Consider the following 14,963-nt stretch of genomic DNA (forward strand, 5'->3'; position numbering starts at 1 on the left):
AAAAAAAAAATTTTTTTATAGTGTGAAGCAGCTGATATGTAAACATATGGGTGTGGCTATGTTCCAATAAAACTTTATTTACAAACACAAACCCTGGGACAAACTGTGCCAGCAAGCTGACCTCTCTAATAAGTGAAAGGCTGAACACGTTTGATTTTTAGGCCACGTCAAAATGATCAGGTCAGCTACTCAGGGCCCCTCCTCCCAAGGTGCCCACCTTGGTGCTGGGGCACACTGTGTACACACACTGCGTGGCCATCCCAGGGTGGCAGAGGCTGCTAGTCACTTCCAATATCTGTGCTTTCTTAGAAATAGGATCCCCCAATTTTTGAACTGGGCACATGATTAAGTTTGCCCCTGTGAAATGTAAGCAGAAGTCTCATTAGCCATAGCTGACAAGTTCTCAAAAGAATGAGGTGTGTCCTTCTTTGCTTGCCCCTTCTTCTTCCTGGAGGCTGGAACATCAACAGAATGGCTGGAACTAAGCAGCCATATTGGGCCAAGAGGTGGAAATCAGGTAGTGAGGGCAGCAAGGCCACTGTAAGGCTGAAGACAGCCTGGGCTCCAAAGATAGCTACTTGGGGCAGGAGCACCACCTTGGAGCACTCCATCTTAGGAGATGAGCACAGGGAGGCCACGGTGTGTGAGAGTGCCCCAGGCGGAGAGCACAGGCCTGGGCTCCCTGCATCTCACTGCCCCCACATAAAGTACACTCTAGCATTGGTGTAACAGGTACCCAGAACCAGTTCCAAATCCCCTCTCCCCATCAGAAATGCATGAGCCAAGTTATGGAGAACTGATACCATCAGAGAGATTTACAAGCTGTCTTTTATACAGGAAATGCTAACAGGAGAAAGCAGACTGGCCTCTTTCCTCTAAACCATCAAACAGGAAACCACTCCAAAGTGAGCATTCTGTACTAAGATCCCTGGCAGCTCAGGGCAGCTGGCTTTGATCGTGGAAAGTAACAGAGGCCAGTGAGCACACAGTCTGCTTTTTATGCAATCCCAAAAGCACCCACGTGCCAGAAACCCCTCACTGGCTATCTTTGGGCCTCCCGTGAATCTCAAAAGATTCATTCTTTAGGATTCTGCCTCTACCATGGCCCTGCTGTGTGACCTTGAGAACATCTCTGTGCCTCCACACCCTCGTTTGCCAAAATGAAGAGTCCCTACCACCTTAGAGGGTTGCTAAGTGGATTAAATCAGATAAAGTTTGTAATGCACTTCACCCTTTCTCAGTAAAGGCCGGTTGTTATTACTGTAATTGCTAGGATACCAGCGTCTCCTTCTTCCAGATGAGGGCTCAGAGAGGCTAAGCAACTCACTCGAGGATGCCCAGCCGGGGCCGACCCAGCTCTGCCCGCTGCGGAGGCTTCTCTCCCAGCTGTCTGCCACCGTGAGATAGAATAGGCTCGGGTGCCCCCAACACCAGGGGTCACGAGTGCCAGGGTAATTCAGGAGCTCCTACCCCAGAGGCTCCTCCTGGTGTTTCCCCAAGCTCGGCCCGCCCCGGCCGCACACCCCCCCCCCCCCCCCCCGCCCCGGGCTGCTCCCTGTGCCTGGCGGCCTCACCTGATGACCGTGAGGCGGCTGAAGCAGGGCTGCAGCTCCCGCACGCCGTAGTCGTTGAGGTTGTTGTTGTCCAGGTCCAGGGCGAGCCGCTTGCGGAGGTGGTGCAGGACGAACGAGAGGGCGCTGCAGTCGGCCGAGCAGGCGTTGCAGTAGGTCAGCTTGAGGTAGTTCGCACAGATGCCCTTGGCCGCCAGCCGCCCCACCTTCTCGCTCTGCGTCTCGTAGATGCAGCGCAGCATCCAGATGAAGGTGGGCATGGCCTGCACCTGGTTGTAGCCCTCGTACTGGAGCCGGGGCAGGCTCTTCAGGTGGGCCCGCAGGCTGGCAAACAGGTGCGCCCACAGGGCCTTGCGCTTTCTCCGCAGGACCGCGGCGGGCACCAGGTGCCGCAGGAGTTTCTGCTTGGCCTTGGACAACAGCCCGCACAGGAAGAGGTTGGTGAACTGGAAGTGATCCTTGTTCTTGAAGAGGTCCTCCCCGGCCAGGCCGGGGCCCCTCAGACACCGCACAGGGAGAAAGGAGGGGTAGCAGGACTCGGCAGCCGCCTCGCCAGGAAGCCCACACTCCCGGAAGAACCTGAGCAGCTGCTGCGTGCCTACCTTGTCGTCCGCCACGAGAAAGAAGGCGGTAAAGAAGGCCTGGAGGGTGACGTGGAAAAACTCATAGGCCTGCTGGTCACCCCCGAGGCCCTGCTCTGGCACGGCCCGCAGGAAGCCCAGCTGCAGCTCTCCGTCCTGCACCTCGGCGGCCCGCACGTCCTCCTGGCCAAAGACAAAGAGGTTCTTCTCCATGCCCTGGTGGGCCACCCGCCCCAGCGAGCGCAAGGCGGCGCCGCCGGCGCGGAAGGTCTCCGTCTGGCTGCGCGTGTTCCGCTGGACCAGGCTGGTGGGCTGCGTCCTGTTCAGGTGGACCTCGGTGATCAGCAGGAAGACGTCGGTCAGGGTCACCGTGCAGTCAGGCAGCTGCGTGGAGATGTCCGCAACACTGTGGAAGTGCTGGAAACAGCGGAAGACGATCCAGCAGAAGAGGGGCACGGCGCACAGGCTGCAGAGGTTGGGGTTGGCCTCCAGGTGGGCCAGCAGGCGGTCCCGCACGGTGGGCTCGGGGAACACCCTCTGGGTGTAGGCCCGCAGCTGGCTGGGCGAGAAGCCCCGCAGAAACACCTTCTTGCGGAGGAGCTGGCGCGGGATCTCGATGCCCGTGCGGGCCGTGAGCAGCTTGGCGGCGCCCTTGAGCAGCTTCCCGCTGAGCAGGTTGGCCAGCAGGGCCAGGGGGTGGGCGGGCTCCCAGGGGGAGGAGGTGTCAGGCACGCTGCTCAGGTCGAAGTCCGAGTGCAGCTCGTCCAGGCCGTCGAAGGTGAAGAGGGCCGTGTGGGGGAAGCGCAGCAGGAAGGCGAACACCTCATCCGGGTCCTGCTCCGGGTAGCAGTAATGCTTAAAGAGCAGGTCCTGCAGGCACAGCGCGTCGTCCTCCTTGAAGCAGCTGAACACGCGGCAGCGGAAGTGGAAGAAGAACTTGAACTCCGCCTCCAGCAGCCCCGCGGCCCACAGGCCCTGCAGCCGCTGAAGCAGCATGGACTTGCCCACGCCGGCGTCCCCGAAGATGAAGATGGTCTCGCCCTGCTCGCTGAGGACGCCAGTGGAGTGGTCCAGCAGGCAGGCCAGGCTGCCCAGCAGGCCCAGGCTCTCGTTCCTGAAGCCCACCAGCTCCACGATGGTGTCCGTGTACAGCTCCTCCAGCAACAGCTCCTCCTTCTGGGCGTAGCACAGGATGAACTTGGAGTCGAGGCCCAGTTGCTGTCGCAGCTTCTGGGTGTACCGGCTCACTGGAGTGGGGCGGGGGGGGGGGGGTGAGACAGCCAGTTCCATTGAAACTCTTTAAGCAATATCTACACCCAACATGGGTCTCGAACTCATAACCCCGAGATCAAGAGCCATATGTCCCCCTTGACTGGGCCAGCCAGGCATCCCCTGAAACTCCTATTGTTGAGGCAGAGATTGCCTTGACCATTCTTTTGCTTACCACTCTGCTCTGAAAACAACCGGTAGTCTTTTTTTTTTTTTTAATTTTTTTTTCAACATTTTTTATTTATTTTTGGGACAGAGAGAGACAGAGCATGAACGGGGGAGGGGCAGAGAGAGAGGGAGACACAGAATCGGAAACAGGCTCCAGGCTCCGAGCCATCAGCCCAGAGCCTGACGTGGGGCTCGAACTCACGGACCGCGAGATCGTGACCTGGCTGAAGTTGGACGCTCAACCGACTGCACCACCCAGGCGCCCCAAAAAACAACCGGTAGTCTTACAAAACTACATGCCAACACTTTTGGTGAGAAAATACATTTGGCATTAATCCCGATTATAAATGAGCTGTGCCAAATCGCCAAAACGGGGTAAACTGAGATGAAAACTAGCCTTATTCAACCTGAGGGTCACTGACTTAGCGCCTGCCCACAGGAGAGCTGGCAGTAACATGCTCTCATGGGCGTGGACTTAAGCAAACCTGAGCTAGAGATGGGCCTTACGCAGAGAGGGAGGTGGTCCTTCCCCAGACAAGAGGCTGTTCAATAAATGCCTTGCAGATACTTTGGTGGGTGGGGGGCTAGGTGGTTAGTGGGTTAAGCTTCCCAGTTGGGCTCAGGTCAAGATCTCCCGGTTCGTGAGTTCAAGCCCCACACGGGGCCCCACGCTGGCGGCACAGGGCCTGCTTGGGATTCTTTCTCTGCCCCTCCCCCACTCATGCAGGAGAGCTCTTTCTCTCAAAATAAATAAACTTTAAAAATACTTCGGGATTTTAATTATAATTCAGGTACAAAAATGAGACATACATGCCCATTTCCAAATTCATCTATAACTTTTTCCCATCAACTTAGACCAGCTTGGCTGCCTGCTTAAAATTTGTGAATTACATTTTTTATAGCTTTCGTAAGGCATAACTTACATACTATAAACTCACATATTTTACGATAGGCATTGTATACTACTCAACGATTTTTTACTCAATTTGCAAAGTTATGCAAACACCGCCACAATCCAGTTCTAAAACATCTCCATCATGAGCCCACTTCTAGCCAGTCTCTGCCCCTGGCCCTAGGCAACTACCAGTCTTCTTTCTGTCTCTATTAGTTTGCCTTTTCTGGACATTTCATATAAACAGAATCACGCAATATATCGTCTTTCATGTCTGGCTTTGCAGAGTGACTCATACTTTAAAAGCAATACCAAAGTAGCTGGTTAAAGGAACCAGTGGAGACATCTTTTGAAAGAATTATTCATCACAGGCAGGAACATTTTTCTTTTCTCCTGTGGAAGGAAACAGAATGAAGCAGGAAGGAGCATTGAGTGCTAACAATGGCCACAGGTATCTGCCAGAGCTTGGCCCTGACATTGCTGGTTGGCCTGGTTTCCCCTAAACACACACCTGATTGTCTGGGACTTTGTCCTTTTTTGTGTGTGTTCAAGGTCAAACTAGGTTCTTTAAACATCAGAGTCTGGGACCCTGGTGCGAGGATATTTTCAACAAGTGTCTCAAACTAGAGAGAGCACAGGCATGGAGAGAAGATTCCCTGGTTCCCAGACCAGATCATGGCCCCGATTACATGGGCTCACTGCAGCTTGAACTGCTCTTGTCCTTACCACCATGCGCAAATACACATTTTTGTGATTACCGTCGGGGCTCCTTCACTGGCCTCCGAGCTCCCTGAAAACAAGAACCACGTCTGATCTGCTCCACACGGAACCCATGGCACCAACACAACGCCTTTGCCCATAGTGGGTACATCATTAATACCTGTTGGACTAATGGATTAGCTAATGCAGTACCACTGTGCTTTGGAAATAAGGATTGGCAACTAGAGGGGATAGACGAATAATTTGCCTACAATAAATCCCCCAACGAATAAGAATCCTGGGCCAGATGTCTTCCTACAGACCATGTGAAGATGAGTTAATACCTATTCTTCTCGAACTGTTCCAAAAAAATAGAAATAGAAGGAAAACTTCCAAACTCATTCTCCAAACCCAGAATTGCCTTGATTCCAAAATTAGACAAAGACCCCAGTAAAAGGGAGAAGTATAGGCCCATATCCCTGATGAACATGGATGCAAAAATTCTCGACAAGATACTAGCAAATCGAATTTGACAATACATTAAAAGAATTATTCACTGGGGCACCTGGGTGGCTCAGTTGGTTAAGGGTCTGACTCTTGATTTCAGCTCAGGTCATGATCTCACAGTTTATGAGTTTGAGCCCCGCATCAGGTTCTACGCTGACAGTGTGGAGCCTGCTTGGGATTCTCTCTCTCCTTCTTCATCTCTCTCTGCCCCTCCCCTGCTTGTGTGCTCTCTCTCTCTCTCTCTCAAATAAATAAACTTTAAGAAAAAAAAAAAAGAATTATTCACCATGATCAAGTGGGATTTATTCCTGGGCTGCAGGGCTGGTTCAATATTCACAAATCAATCAACGTGATACACCACATTAATAAAAGAAAGGATAAGAACCATACGATCCTCTTGGTAGATGCAGAAGAAGTATTTGACAAAATACAGCATCCATTCTTGATAAAAACCCTCAACAAAGTAGGGACGGATGGAACATACCTCAACATTAATTGTTGCCATTAATTGTACCCCAAACGTAAAGGTCATATATGAAAGACCCATTGCTAATATCATCCTCAACGGGGAAAAACTGAGAGCCTTTCCCTTACGGTTAGGAACGAGACGAGGATGTCCACTCTCACCCTTACTATTTAACATAGTACTGAAAGTTTTAGCCTCAGCAATCAGACAACAAAAAGAAATAAAAGGCATCCAAATTGGCAAGGCAGAAGTCAGACTTTCACTATTTGCAGGCAACATGAAACTCTATGTAGCAAACGTGAAAGGCTCACCAAAAAAATTGCTAGAATACATGAATTCAGCAAAGTCACAGAATATAAAAACCAACATGGGGGCGCCTGGGTGGCTCAGTCGATTGAGCAGCCGACTTCGGCTCAGGTCATGATCTCGCGGTCCGTGAGTTCGAGCCCCGCGTCGGGCTCTGTGCTGACAGCTCAGAGCCTGGAGCCTGTTTCAGATTCTGTGTCTCCCTCTCTCTCTGACCCTCCCCTGTTCATGCTCTGTCTCTCCCTGTCTCAAAAATAAATAAACGTTAAAAAAAAATAAAAAAATAATAATAATAAAAAAACCCAACATGCAGAAATCTGTTGCGTTTCTATACACCAATAGCGAAGCAGCAGGAAAAAAAAATCAAGGAATCAATCCCATTTGCCATTAATTGCACCCCCAAACAATAAGACACCCAGGAATAAACCTAACTAAAGAGGAGATCTTTGGAAAGATTTTAAAGAGGAAAAAAATTCATTCTTGAATTTGTGCAACCATTAAACTGTCTATATATGTCAGAACAGTAAGTAACCAAGAGGTCACGAGAGAGGCCGTTCCCACAACTGCACAGGCCTCTATACAGATCAGACCAGCTATGTGTGCTCGGTTCAGTCACAGTCCCCGGGCTGCCCTTGGACAACAGGGAACACAACACTGGGCCAACTGCCTGATGTAGAGGCCAGGGCTGACCGTGGTGGACCACGCTTTCATGCGCTGCTGGGCCCACACACCGCAGCATTTCCAAACCCCAGGGCCTTGCTTGCTTAGTGTCTGCAGTTCCCCATGGGGAGGACTCGTACCTGGGTCAGTGTTGACGACAACTCTGCTCCGAATGAGCTCGGAGGGGGAGAAGCCAGTCTCCAACAGCCAAGGCCTGAGATCCACGTAAGCATCTGCAAGTTGCTGGAGCACATAGAGGAAGAACTCGGACACTTCCTCGCCCTTGCTCTGTACCAGGTCCAGAATTTTGCGAACCTTAGTAAGAAATTAGACCACACAGCTCTAAGAAACCAGGAGGTTTCCATGAACCCAAAAGTAAAAAGGTCAGACTGGCCCAAGAGGTGTGCCCACCCCCAGGATTCTTCCTGTGTCTCCTTGTCTCTCTTCACCTAACACTATTGCCGGCCAGGAGTGAGTGTTGCAGGGAGGAAGTTACCTCTTGGGCATAATGAGGTGGGTGCTGGGCCACACAGCAAGGGGCTAACAGACCCCCATGGAAGTTACACCCTAAAAAAGCCTTTCTGTATTATTAAAAATGCACGAAAAAATCACGTTAAGTCAGTTACTGGGCTTCCCCCAGAAACCCTCTGTCTCCTCAGAGCCTGGCAGGATCACGTGACCAACAAGTTCCGTCACTCCTTGACCCAAAGAGTGTTCAGTCTTGCAATTCTCTTTTTCAGGAGATGACACAAAGCTAAAATGAAACTAAGGGCTGTTAAGACCTCCTCCAGTGGCGTACGGAAAAGTCTTTACTGTGGACCCAGCCTGGGACACAGTTGTTCCCAAATCAGAGGCAAGGCCATTCTCAGAGCCTTACCCACCAGTGAGCAGCTCCCTGGAGTCTAAAGGCACTGAATGAACATCACTGCTAAGGGATGAGGTGGTCATTTTCTTTTTCTCTCCTCCTACTCGAAAGTGGATTGAAATCAACCAGTTTGGGAGGCAGTACACAGAGCGAGGAGAGCAGAGACGAAAGAGGAGTCTCCTCTCAATGCGCACGCAAAAAGCAAAATGTGCAATTGTGTAATCAGCTGATAACCCCAGCGTTTCTGTTTTATCAACGATCCCAGTGGGAAATTCCGCCAATGTACTAAACTCCCAGAGGTCCTCACTCAGATCAGCGGGAGAAGCCCCTTCTGGCCACCAGCCCCTGTCACCCGCACCTTGTCAGGCTGTGTGGGGCAGGCACACACGATCTCCGCATCTTCAGAGGAGAAGTAGTCATTCTTCAGCAAGTTGTCCACCAGACACTGGGTGTTGCGGATGTGAGTGACCAGAAGTTCCCGGTTGATTTTCAACAACTTAACGTGGGAGTGAGACTCTGACGGAACGATTCCCATCTCACCGTGGCCCTGCTTTTCCATGGCTAAAGGAGCAAGCAGCTACTTTGCCCAAATTCATCTTTGGCTACACGTATCTTCCTGGCAGAAGGGCAGTCAGGATCCAGGGCGCCCGCCTCTCTCTCCGTGATGCCCCTGAAGACACCAACGAAGTCACCAATGAAACCAAAGCCATGGGAAAGATCCCTCCCTGCCCTTTGGTCCTGGAATTTCTCTACTTCAAGCAGGAGGAGTCCTGCTTAAGATGGTGATCCGAGATGTATTAAAGAAAAAAATCTTAATTGAATGGCTTCTGCTTGTGGGCTACATGCCTAGAGAGGGTGACCAGAAATATATAGCAAATATACAGCAAAACTTGTTTATTTCCTTTTGAATAAAGCAAAAGTGTGCTTCAATCCTAGCCTGGAATAGGGATGGAAAGATATATTATTTTCCATAAAAAGGTTAACCGGGACTGGAGGTTTCCACATACCCCAAGAGGGGAGCACCCAGAATTGGGAGCAAAGGAGCCACGGGGTGGGAGGGGTTGTTGTGGGGGGCAGGGTCTGAGCGCAAAATGGCCTGAGGAGGGAGACAGGCAGCATGAAGTCTCTTGTGGTAGCGAAGCCTCCAGGAACCTGGGCACAGTGACGTCTCGGTCATTACTGCCCATTCTGGGTTGTGCCGTAGCCCTCCTGCACCCCTGCTCTAGCTATCCTCACACCTCCAGCAAAGTCTGCCATATACAAGCACCTCAGGCAATTAAGGAGGAGCAATGGCCATGTGTGGAATAAAATGGGGCAGGGGGAGGGCAAGAAGGAAGGTGACATGGACTTCAAGTGGCAGATGACCAGGAAAGGCCATCTCCCTGGAAACCCTTGAAACCCTTGTGCACCTGCTGAGCCTTCTGTCTGGGTAGAAATAGAGACCCAAGCCATTTTATGTGGGCATTAAAAACTAACTTGGGGGGCACCTGGGTGGCTCAGTCAGTTGAGCGTCCGACTTCGCCTCAGGTCATGATCTCACGGTTTGTGGGTTTGAGCCCCGCATCGGGCTCTGTGCTGACAGTATGGAGCCTGCTTGGGATTTTGTTTCCCTCTCTCTCTGCCCCTACCCTGCACATGCTCTCTCTCAAAAGAGAGATAAACAAACACTAAAAATTAAAAAAAAAAAAACTGGGGCGCCTGGGTGGCTCAGTCGGTTAAGCATCCGACTTCAGCTCAGGTCATGATCTCACGGTCCGTGGGTTCGAGCCCCGCGTTGGGCTCTGTGCTGACAGCTCAGAGCCTGGAGCCTGCTTCAGATTCTGTGTCTCCCTCTCTCTGACCCTCCCCCATTCATGCTCTGTCTCTCTCTGTCTCAAAAACAAATAAAACATTAAAAAAATTTTTTTTAAATAAATAAAATAAATAAAAAATAAATTAAAAAAAAAACTAACTTGGGTTCACCTGAGCTAGATGAGATAAATAAACCTTCAAAAAAAATTTAAAAACCTAACTTTAAAACATAATTTGAGCTACCCCAAATTGCACTGATTATCTTTCTTGTTCCCTAAGATCCTGTGGCCACTTCTCCACTCATCCTTGTGTATATAAAATGGGTCATCATCTTAGAAGCAGAAAGGCCCCGACCTGGCCACTCAGTCCCTCATCTAGGTAGGAAAACTCACAGATTCAGACAGTGTTTAAACTTTTTGTTGTGCCCTGCCCGCCCTCCCCCCCCCCCCCGCCACAGCCACACACGACAGACCTGTAAACACAGCATCACTCATGTTTTATGAGCCCACGTCCGTTAACATTCAAGTCCAGCGGTTCTCAGCTTTTTCCCCCAAGTCACACATGAGGCTCCTGGTCGTTGACACACTTCCAGTTTTCCTTATTTTACTTATCAATTTGCTCAACATTGCAAGCCTTCCAGAGATTTCCCAGTGGGACCCCACGCAATAACTTTCCTTTTATAACCTGAGTGACTGAGCAAGACAGACTACACTTGAACATTCTAAGCAGCAGGAGGCCAAGACATCTTTACCAAAAAAAACCAAAACAAAACCTTTCAGGGATGGAAATGATTGGTTAGTTACTGTTGTGCTAGTAACACGCTCACCTCTTAGATGTTAATGCAGCCTTTTCCACTGAGGTCAACTGTATGCCCCATTTTAGGATCCACAGCTTTGGAAAACTGGTTCCCTGAAGGGACACCAGGTGATAATATTAAATTTAAATTAGGGGTTAACGATACCTTTTCAAGTTTCTGGCCTTATTCTTTGAAGTAAGTCAGAATATCTTAGAACAACATTCTCTCCTTAAATCTTCAATTTCCAACTTCTTTCTGGCACCTGCAACATAAAAAAAAAAAAAAGTTTTCTTTGAAAATACTATTGCAATGAATGGCGAACAAACAAATGAAATTGACGACTAGATAGTTTCGAACCCAGAACTCAAGGATGCTGGGTACCACCTGGAGGGTCTTCCTCAGGGCAATGTTTTCTACATGTCATTCAGACAACACACTCACCTTTTTTTTTTTTTTTTTTGGCCATAATTGAGTCCTACCTGTACTTTATTTGCTTCACTTTGTGCTTTAAATTGACTGTTTTATTCTATTTTTTGTTTTACTTCTAGTCTAGTTACTACACAGTGTAATAGTAGTTTCAGGTGTAGAATAGATTGATTCAGCACTTCCATACGTCACCTGTCACCCAGCGCTTATCACAGCAAGTGCACTCCTTAATCCCCATAAATAAACTATTTCGAAACCCAGATTAATTTTTTTTTTTTAAGTAGGCTTCCCACCCAGCACAGAGCCTAATGTGGGGCTTGAACTCATGACCCTGAGATCGAGACCTGAGCTGAGAACACTAAGCCACCCAGGAGCCCCAACACTCAGATTCATTTTATTTTATTTTATTTTCATTATATGAAATTTATTGTCAAATTAGTTTCCATAACAGATTCATTTTAAAGGAAATTTTATACTGCCATTGTAAGTGAAAACTATCACTTTTGATAAATAGAAAGTTACACAAAAATAAATCCGTCGGAAATAAAACCATGCTGTTGGATTCCAGCTCAACGGTGCTGCCTGGGGAGATCTGAGGTCTGAGGCCCGAGGCCTGTGTGCTCTTAGAAACATTTGAGGCCATTAAAGACACAGTAGGACAAACTGAGCCTTTTTTTCCCCCTTTGGTGATAATCCTAAATCTGAGAGAACTGGAAAGGGAACTGCCCACTTCACGATGCTGTATTTTGCCGGCCACCACTCCTGCCGAAGGCGGCTTGAGATGGGTGTTACCTGTCATCTGTTCAAACCTAATCTGCATCCATCTGCAATAAGGGTCCAGTTTTACTCATGGCTCTAGCCTCTTCTGAGCCTGCAATTCCCACAAAACCAATGATCTCTCCCCTCAGCCTGCCCCATAATAGCCGCACAGACATTTCTACTGCTTACCATCAAAGGCAGAAACTTCAGTCTCCTGATTTAGAGCCACTTAGGCAAAGCAACAAATTATGTGCCAGCCAGCTGGCAAGGGGGCTATTGTACTATAATTTCCAAAGCCCTGGTTTGAGATTTAATCAGATTTGCAGAATGAGCTCAATTCAGCAGGAACTTACGGTAAAGAAAGCTGAACCTGCCCAGGTATACAGAATCCAAGGGTAGACGGAATATATACCATAGGACGCGATAGAGAAATTCAGTTCACAGGCATCTGGAATACCAAGCAGAGTCAGGGATCTCCTGGCCCCCACAGGGGATCCATTACTATCTTTGCCTGGTGAAAGGTGGGTCTGGCTAATGAGGCCAGTCTAGTTGTCACTTCTAGGCAAACAGAAGACCAAGGTTGGCCAGGGTCAGGTTTGGTGAGCTGGGCCTGCTCTGATGGGTGGGGCTCTCCCGGGCAGTGGTGCAGAGCCAAGAAGACAGAAGGTGGAGATCCTGGTGAGGCATGTCCAAGAAACAACCATAGAAAACATGAAGCCAATGGAGGTGGCCGGAAAAACTAGACAGACCCATGGCAGAATAAAAGAGGAAGATGAAGCAGAGGAACGAAGCAGAAAAGGTCAGGGAAGGGCCAGTCTACCACCTGAAGCCATCTCTTGTGACAAAGGCAAGCAGGGGTAGAGCCTATTGGTGGGGAGGGAGCCTCTTGGGAGCTGAGGGGTTTAGATGGCACCCCCACCCACTCCTCTTCTTCCTGGCTTTCTGATCTGCCCTCAGAGAGGTTTAGTTCCCAGGTAACAGAATGCCAGGGTCCATCCACCACCTTAGGCTCCTTATGGAAATCTGTGCCCAGGTCCCATCTTGCAATTTGATCTTCTAAGCTAAATATAAAGTCTGCAGAGCCAAATAAATAAATAAATAAATAAATAAATAAATAAATAAATGGCTCAGGGAAGCTTCTCTGAAGAAAACAAAGCAAGTATTGGGGAAAGGCAGGCATTCAAAGGAAAAAAGAGGTAGAGACAGGAGAGAGACATTCTGTAAGACTATACAGCAGATGGTTGACTAGAAATGAAACGCAAGCCACATGTGCAATCTAAGATTTCCCAGTAGCCACATTAATGAATGTCAAAAGGAATCAATTTTAACGTTTTATTTAACCCAATGTATTAAATATATTATTGCAATATGTAATCAATATAGAATTAAGGAAATATCTTACATTCATTTTTTTTTTCATACTAAGACTCTGAAACCCAGTGTGCATTTTATACTTAGACCACTTCTCGGTTTGGACCAGCCACACATCAAGTGTTCGCCAACTACATGTGGCCAGGGGCTGCTGTGTTGGCACAGCTGTAGAGGAAGCACTGGATGCTGGCGTAGGAAGACATCAGAGCTCCTCCCTGTCCCTGTTGCATTTTAAATACCAATGCCACGAATGACTGAATTGGCTTTTCAGCTTAGTTTCGCAGAAAGTCAGTGAGGCAGGTAGTTAAAAAAGTGAGGTCACTGATAGTTCTGCCAGCTCAGAAAGGAAGTAAGTACTGGTTTATAGACCTACTGGTTTATAGTCGGTGTACAATTCCTTTCAACTATCACATACAAATTTACAGCTTTTTATGCTTCCAAAGATTAAAACTAAGAACTATTTTTTATCAAAGCATTTTTGTGAGGGGAGCCTGGGTGGCTCAGTCGGTGAAGCGTCTAACTTTAGCTCAGGTCGTGATGTCCCAGTTTGTGAGTTCGAGCCCCACGTCAGGCTCTGTGCCGACAGCTCAGAGCCTGGAACCTGCTTCGGATTCTGTCTCCCTCTCTCGGCCCTTCCCCGCTCACACTCAATCTCTCTCTCTCCCTCTCAAAAATAAATAAATATGAAAAAAATGTGTTTTCAAATGCTATAGATAGTATAATGTGACGTTCACACACCATGGGTAGGAATGTACCCTGGTGGAGACCATCTGGGAACCCATTTGACAGAACATATCAAGAGCCTGTGAAAAGTTCGTTTTAGTGATTTCCCATTCTAGAGACCTGTCTTCTGCAAATATTTCCTATTCTAGAAGTCTGCCTTCTGAAAAGATTCAGAGGCTCTGACAATTTTGTGGGTTTTTTTTTTAAACAGTTTTCTTCTGCTCCTAGCTGTAATACAGTAGCTTATGACTCCCACAGAGGTCAACTGCAGGTGAAGTGATCAACAAATTGGGGTATAATCATACAGTACAGCGCTATTTGATAATAAATATGAATGATACAACATGAATATCACAGATATTATGCTAAGAGAAACCAGACTCAAAAGACTCTGAATGATTCCAGTCATACGATTCCAAAAATCTGACCTAGAAATCAGAGCAGTGGTTCCCTGGGGTGGGGGGTGGGAAGACAGGAGAAACTGCATAGAGAAACATGAGAAATTTCTGGGGAGACAGAAATGTCCTTTATCTTTTTTTGATGTTTTTTTTAAATGTTTATTTTTTGAGAGAGAGAGAGAGAGAGAGTGAGTTCTGCAGCTCTGTGGAGGGTAGGGAGCCAATTTTGGCAGAGACAGGACAGAGAGAGAGAGGGAAAATGTGGCGCGTGAGATTGCACAAGAAGAGCACTTCCCCTGGAAAGGAGCTGGACAGAAAGAGTGCAAACACAGGGCACTTGACAAGAAATCTGTCCCCCAAAACCATTAATGGGTAGAAAGGAGAGGGTTTCAGTTCCACCAGGATTCTATAAACAGAGGAGGGCAGAGTCTGAAGGTTCAGAGCTCATTAACTGGTGGCGCTCCAGTGATAGAGTAGGGCAAAACCCCAGGAGTGGGCAGCACAGTCTGAGGGTTCCCTGTGTCTTGTGGGGAGAAGCTGTTCCCCTGCTTGGAGTACATGTGGTAGAGGCCATATGGCCTCCTCACAGGCAAAGTTCTCAGTGGACCCCAGAGAGAAGCCATGTTTGCTGGCATTGGGACAAAGACTTTAGAGTGTGGCAAATTGGCACTGGGTAGGTGTTGTGATTTGCCATAGACTTTTTTTTTCCTCTATT

General features: G+C 48.5%; 1 protein-coding gene across 11 annotated transcripts in view; it reads right to left on the reverse strand.

Annotated features, from left to right (window-relative positions):
• The window catches only part of NOD1 (nucleotide binding oligomerization domain containing 1), an 82,624-nt gene that overhangs the window by 31,465 nt on the left and 36,196 nt on the right, over window positions 1–14,963 (reverse strand). For 10 of the 11 annotated variants that reach the window (XM_019825648.3, XM_003982904.6, XM_011280447.4 and 7 more), the window contains 4 exons: window positions 10,737–10,833; window positions 8,343–8,654; window positions 7,260–7,434; window positions 1,575–3,399 (listed from right to left, as the gene is read on the reverse strand). In XM_019825648.3, the coding sequence (XP_019681207.2) occupies window positions 1,575–3,399; window positions 7,260–7,434; window positions 8,343–8,543 (2,201 nt within the window). In that variant the 5' untranslated portion in view covers window positions 8,544–8,654; window positions 10,737–10,833. Of the gene's footprint in view, window positions 1–1,574; window positions 3,400–7,259; window positions 7,435–8,342; window positions 8,655–10,601; window positions 10,834–14,963 lie in introns of those variants that run through there. The other variant, XM_019825649.3, reaches the window with a different exon arrangement.

Source organism: Felis catus, chromosome A2 (genome assembly GCF_018350175.1).
Source record: "Felis catus isolate Fca126 chromosome A2, F.catus_Fca126_mat1.0, whole genome shotgun sequence".
NCBI classification, from domain to species: domain Eukaryota; kingdom Metazoa; phylum Chordata; class Mammalia; order Carnivora; family Felidae; genus Felis; species Felis catus.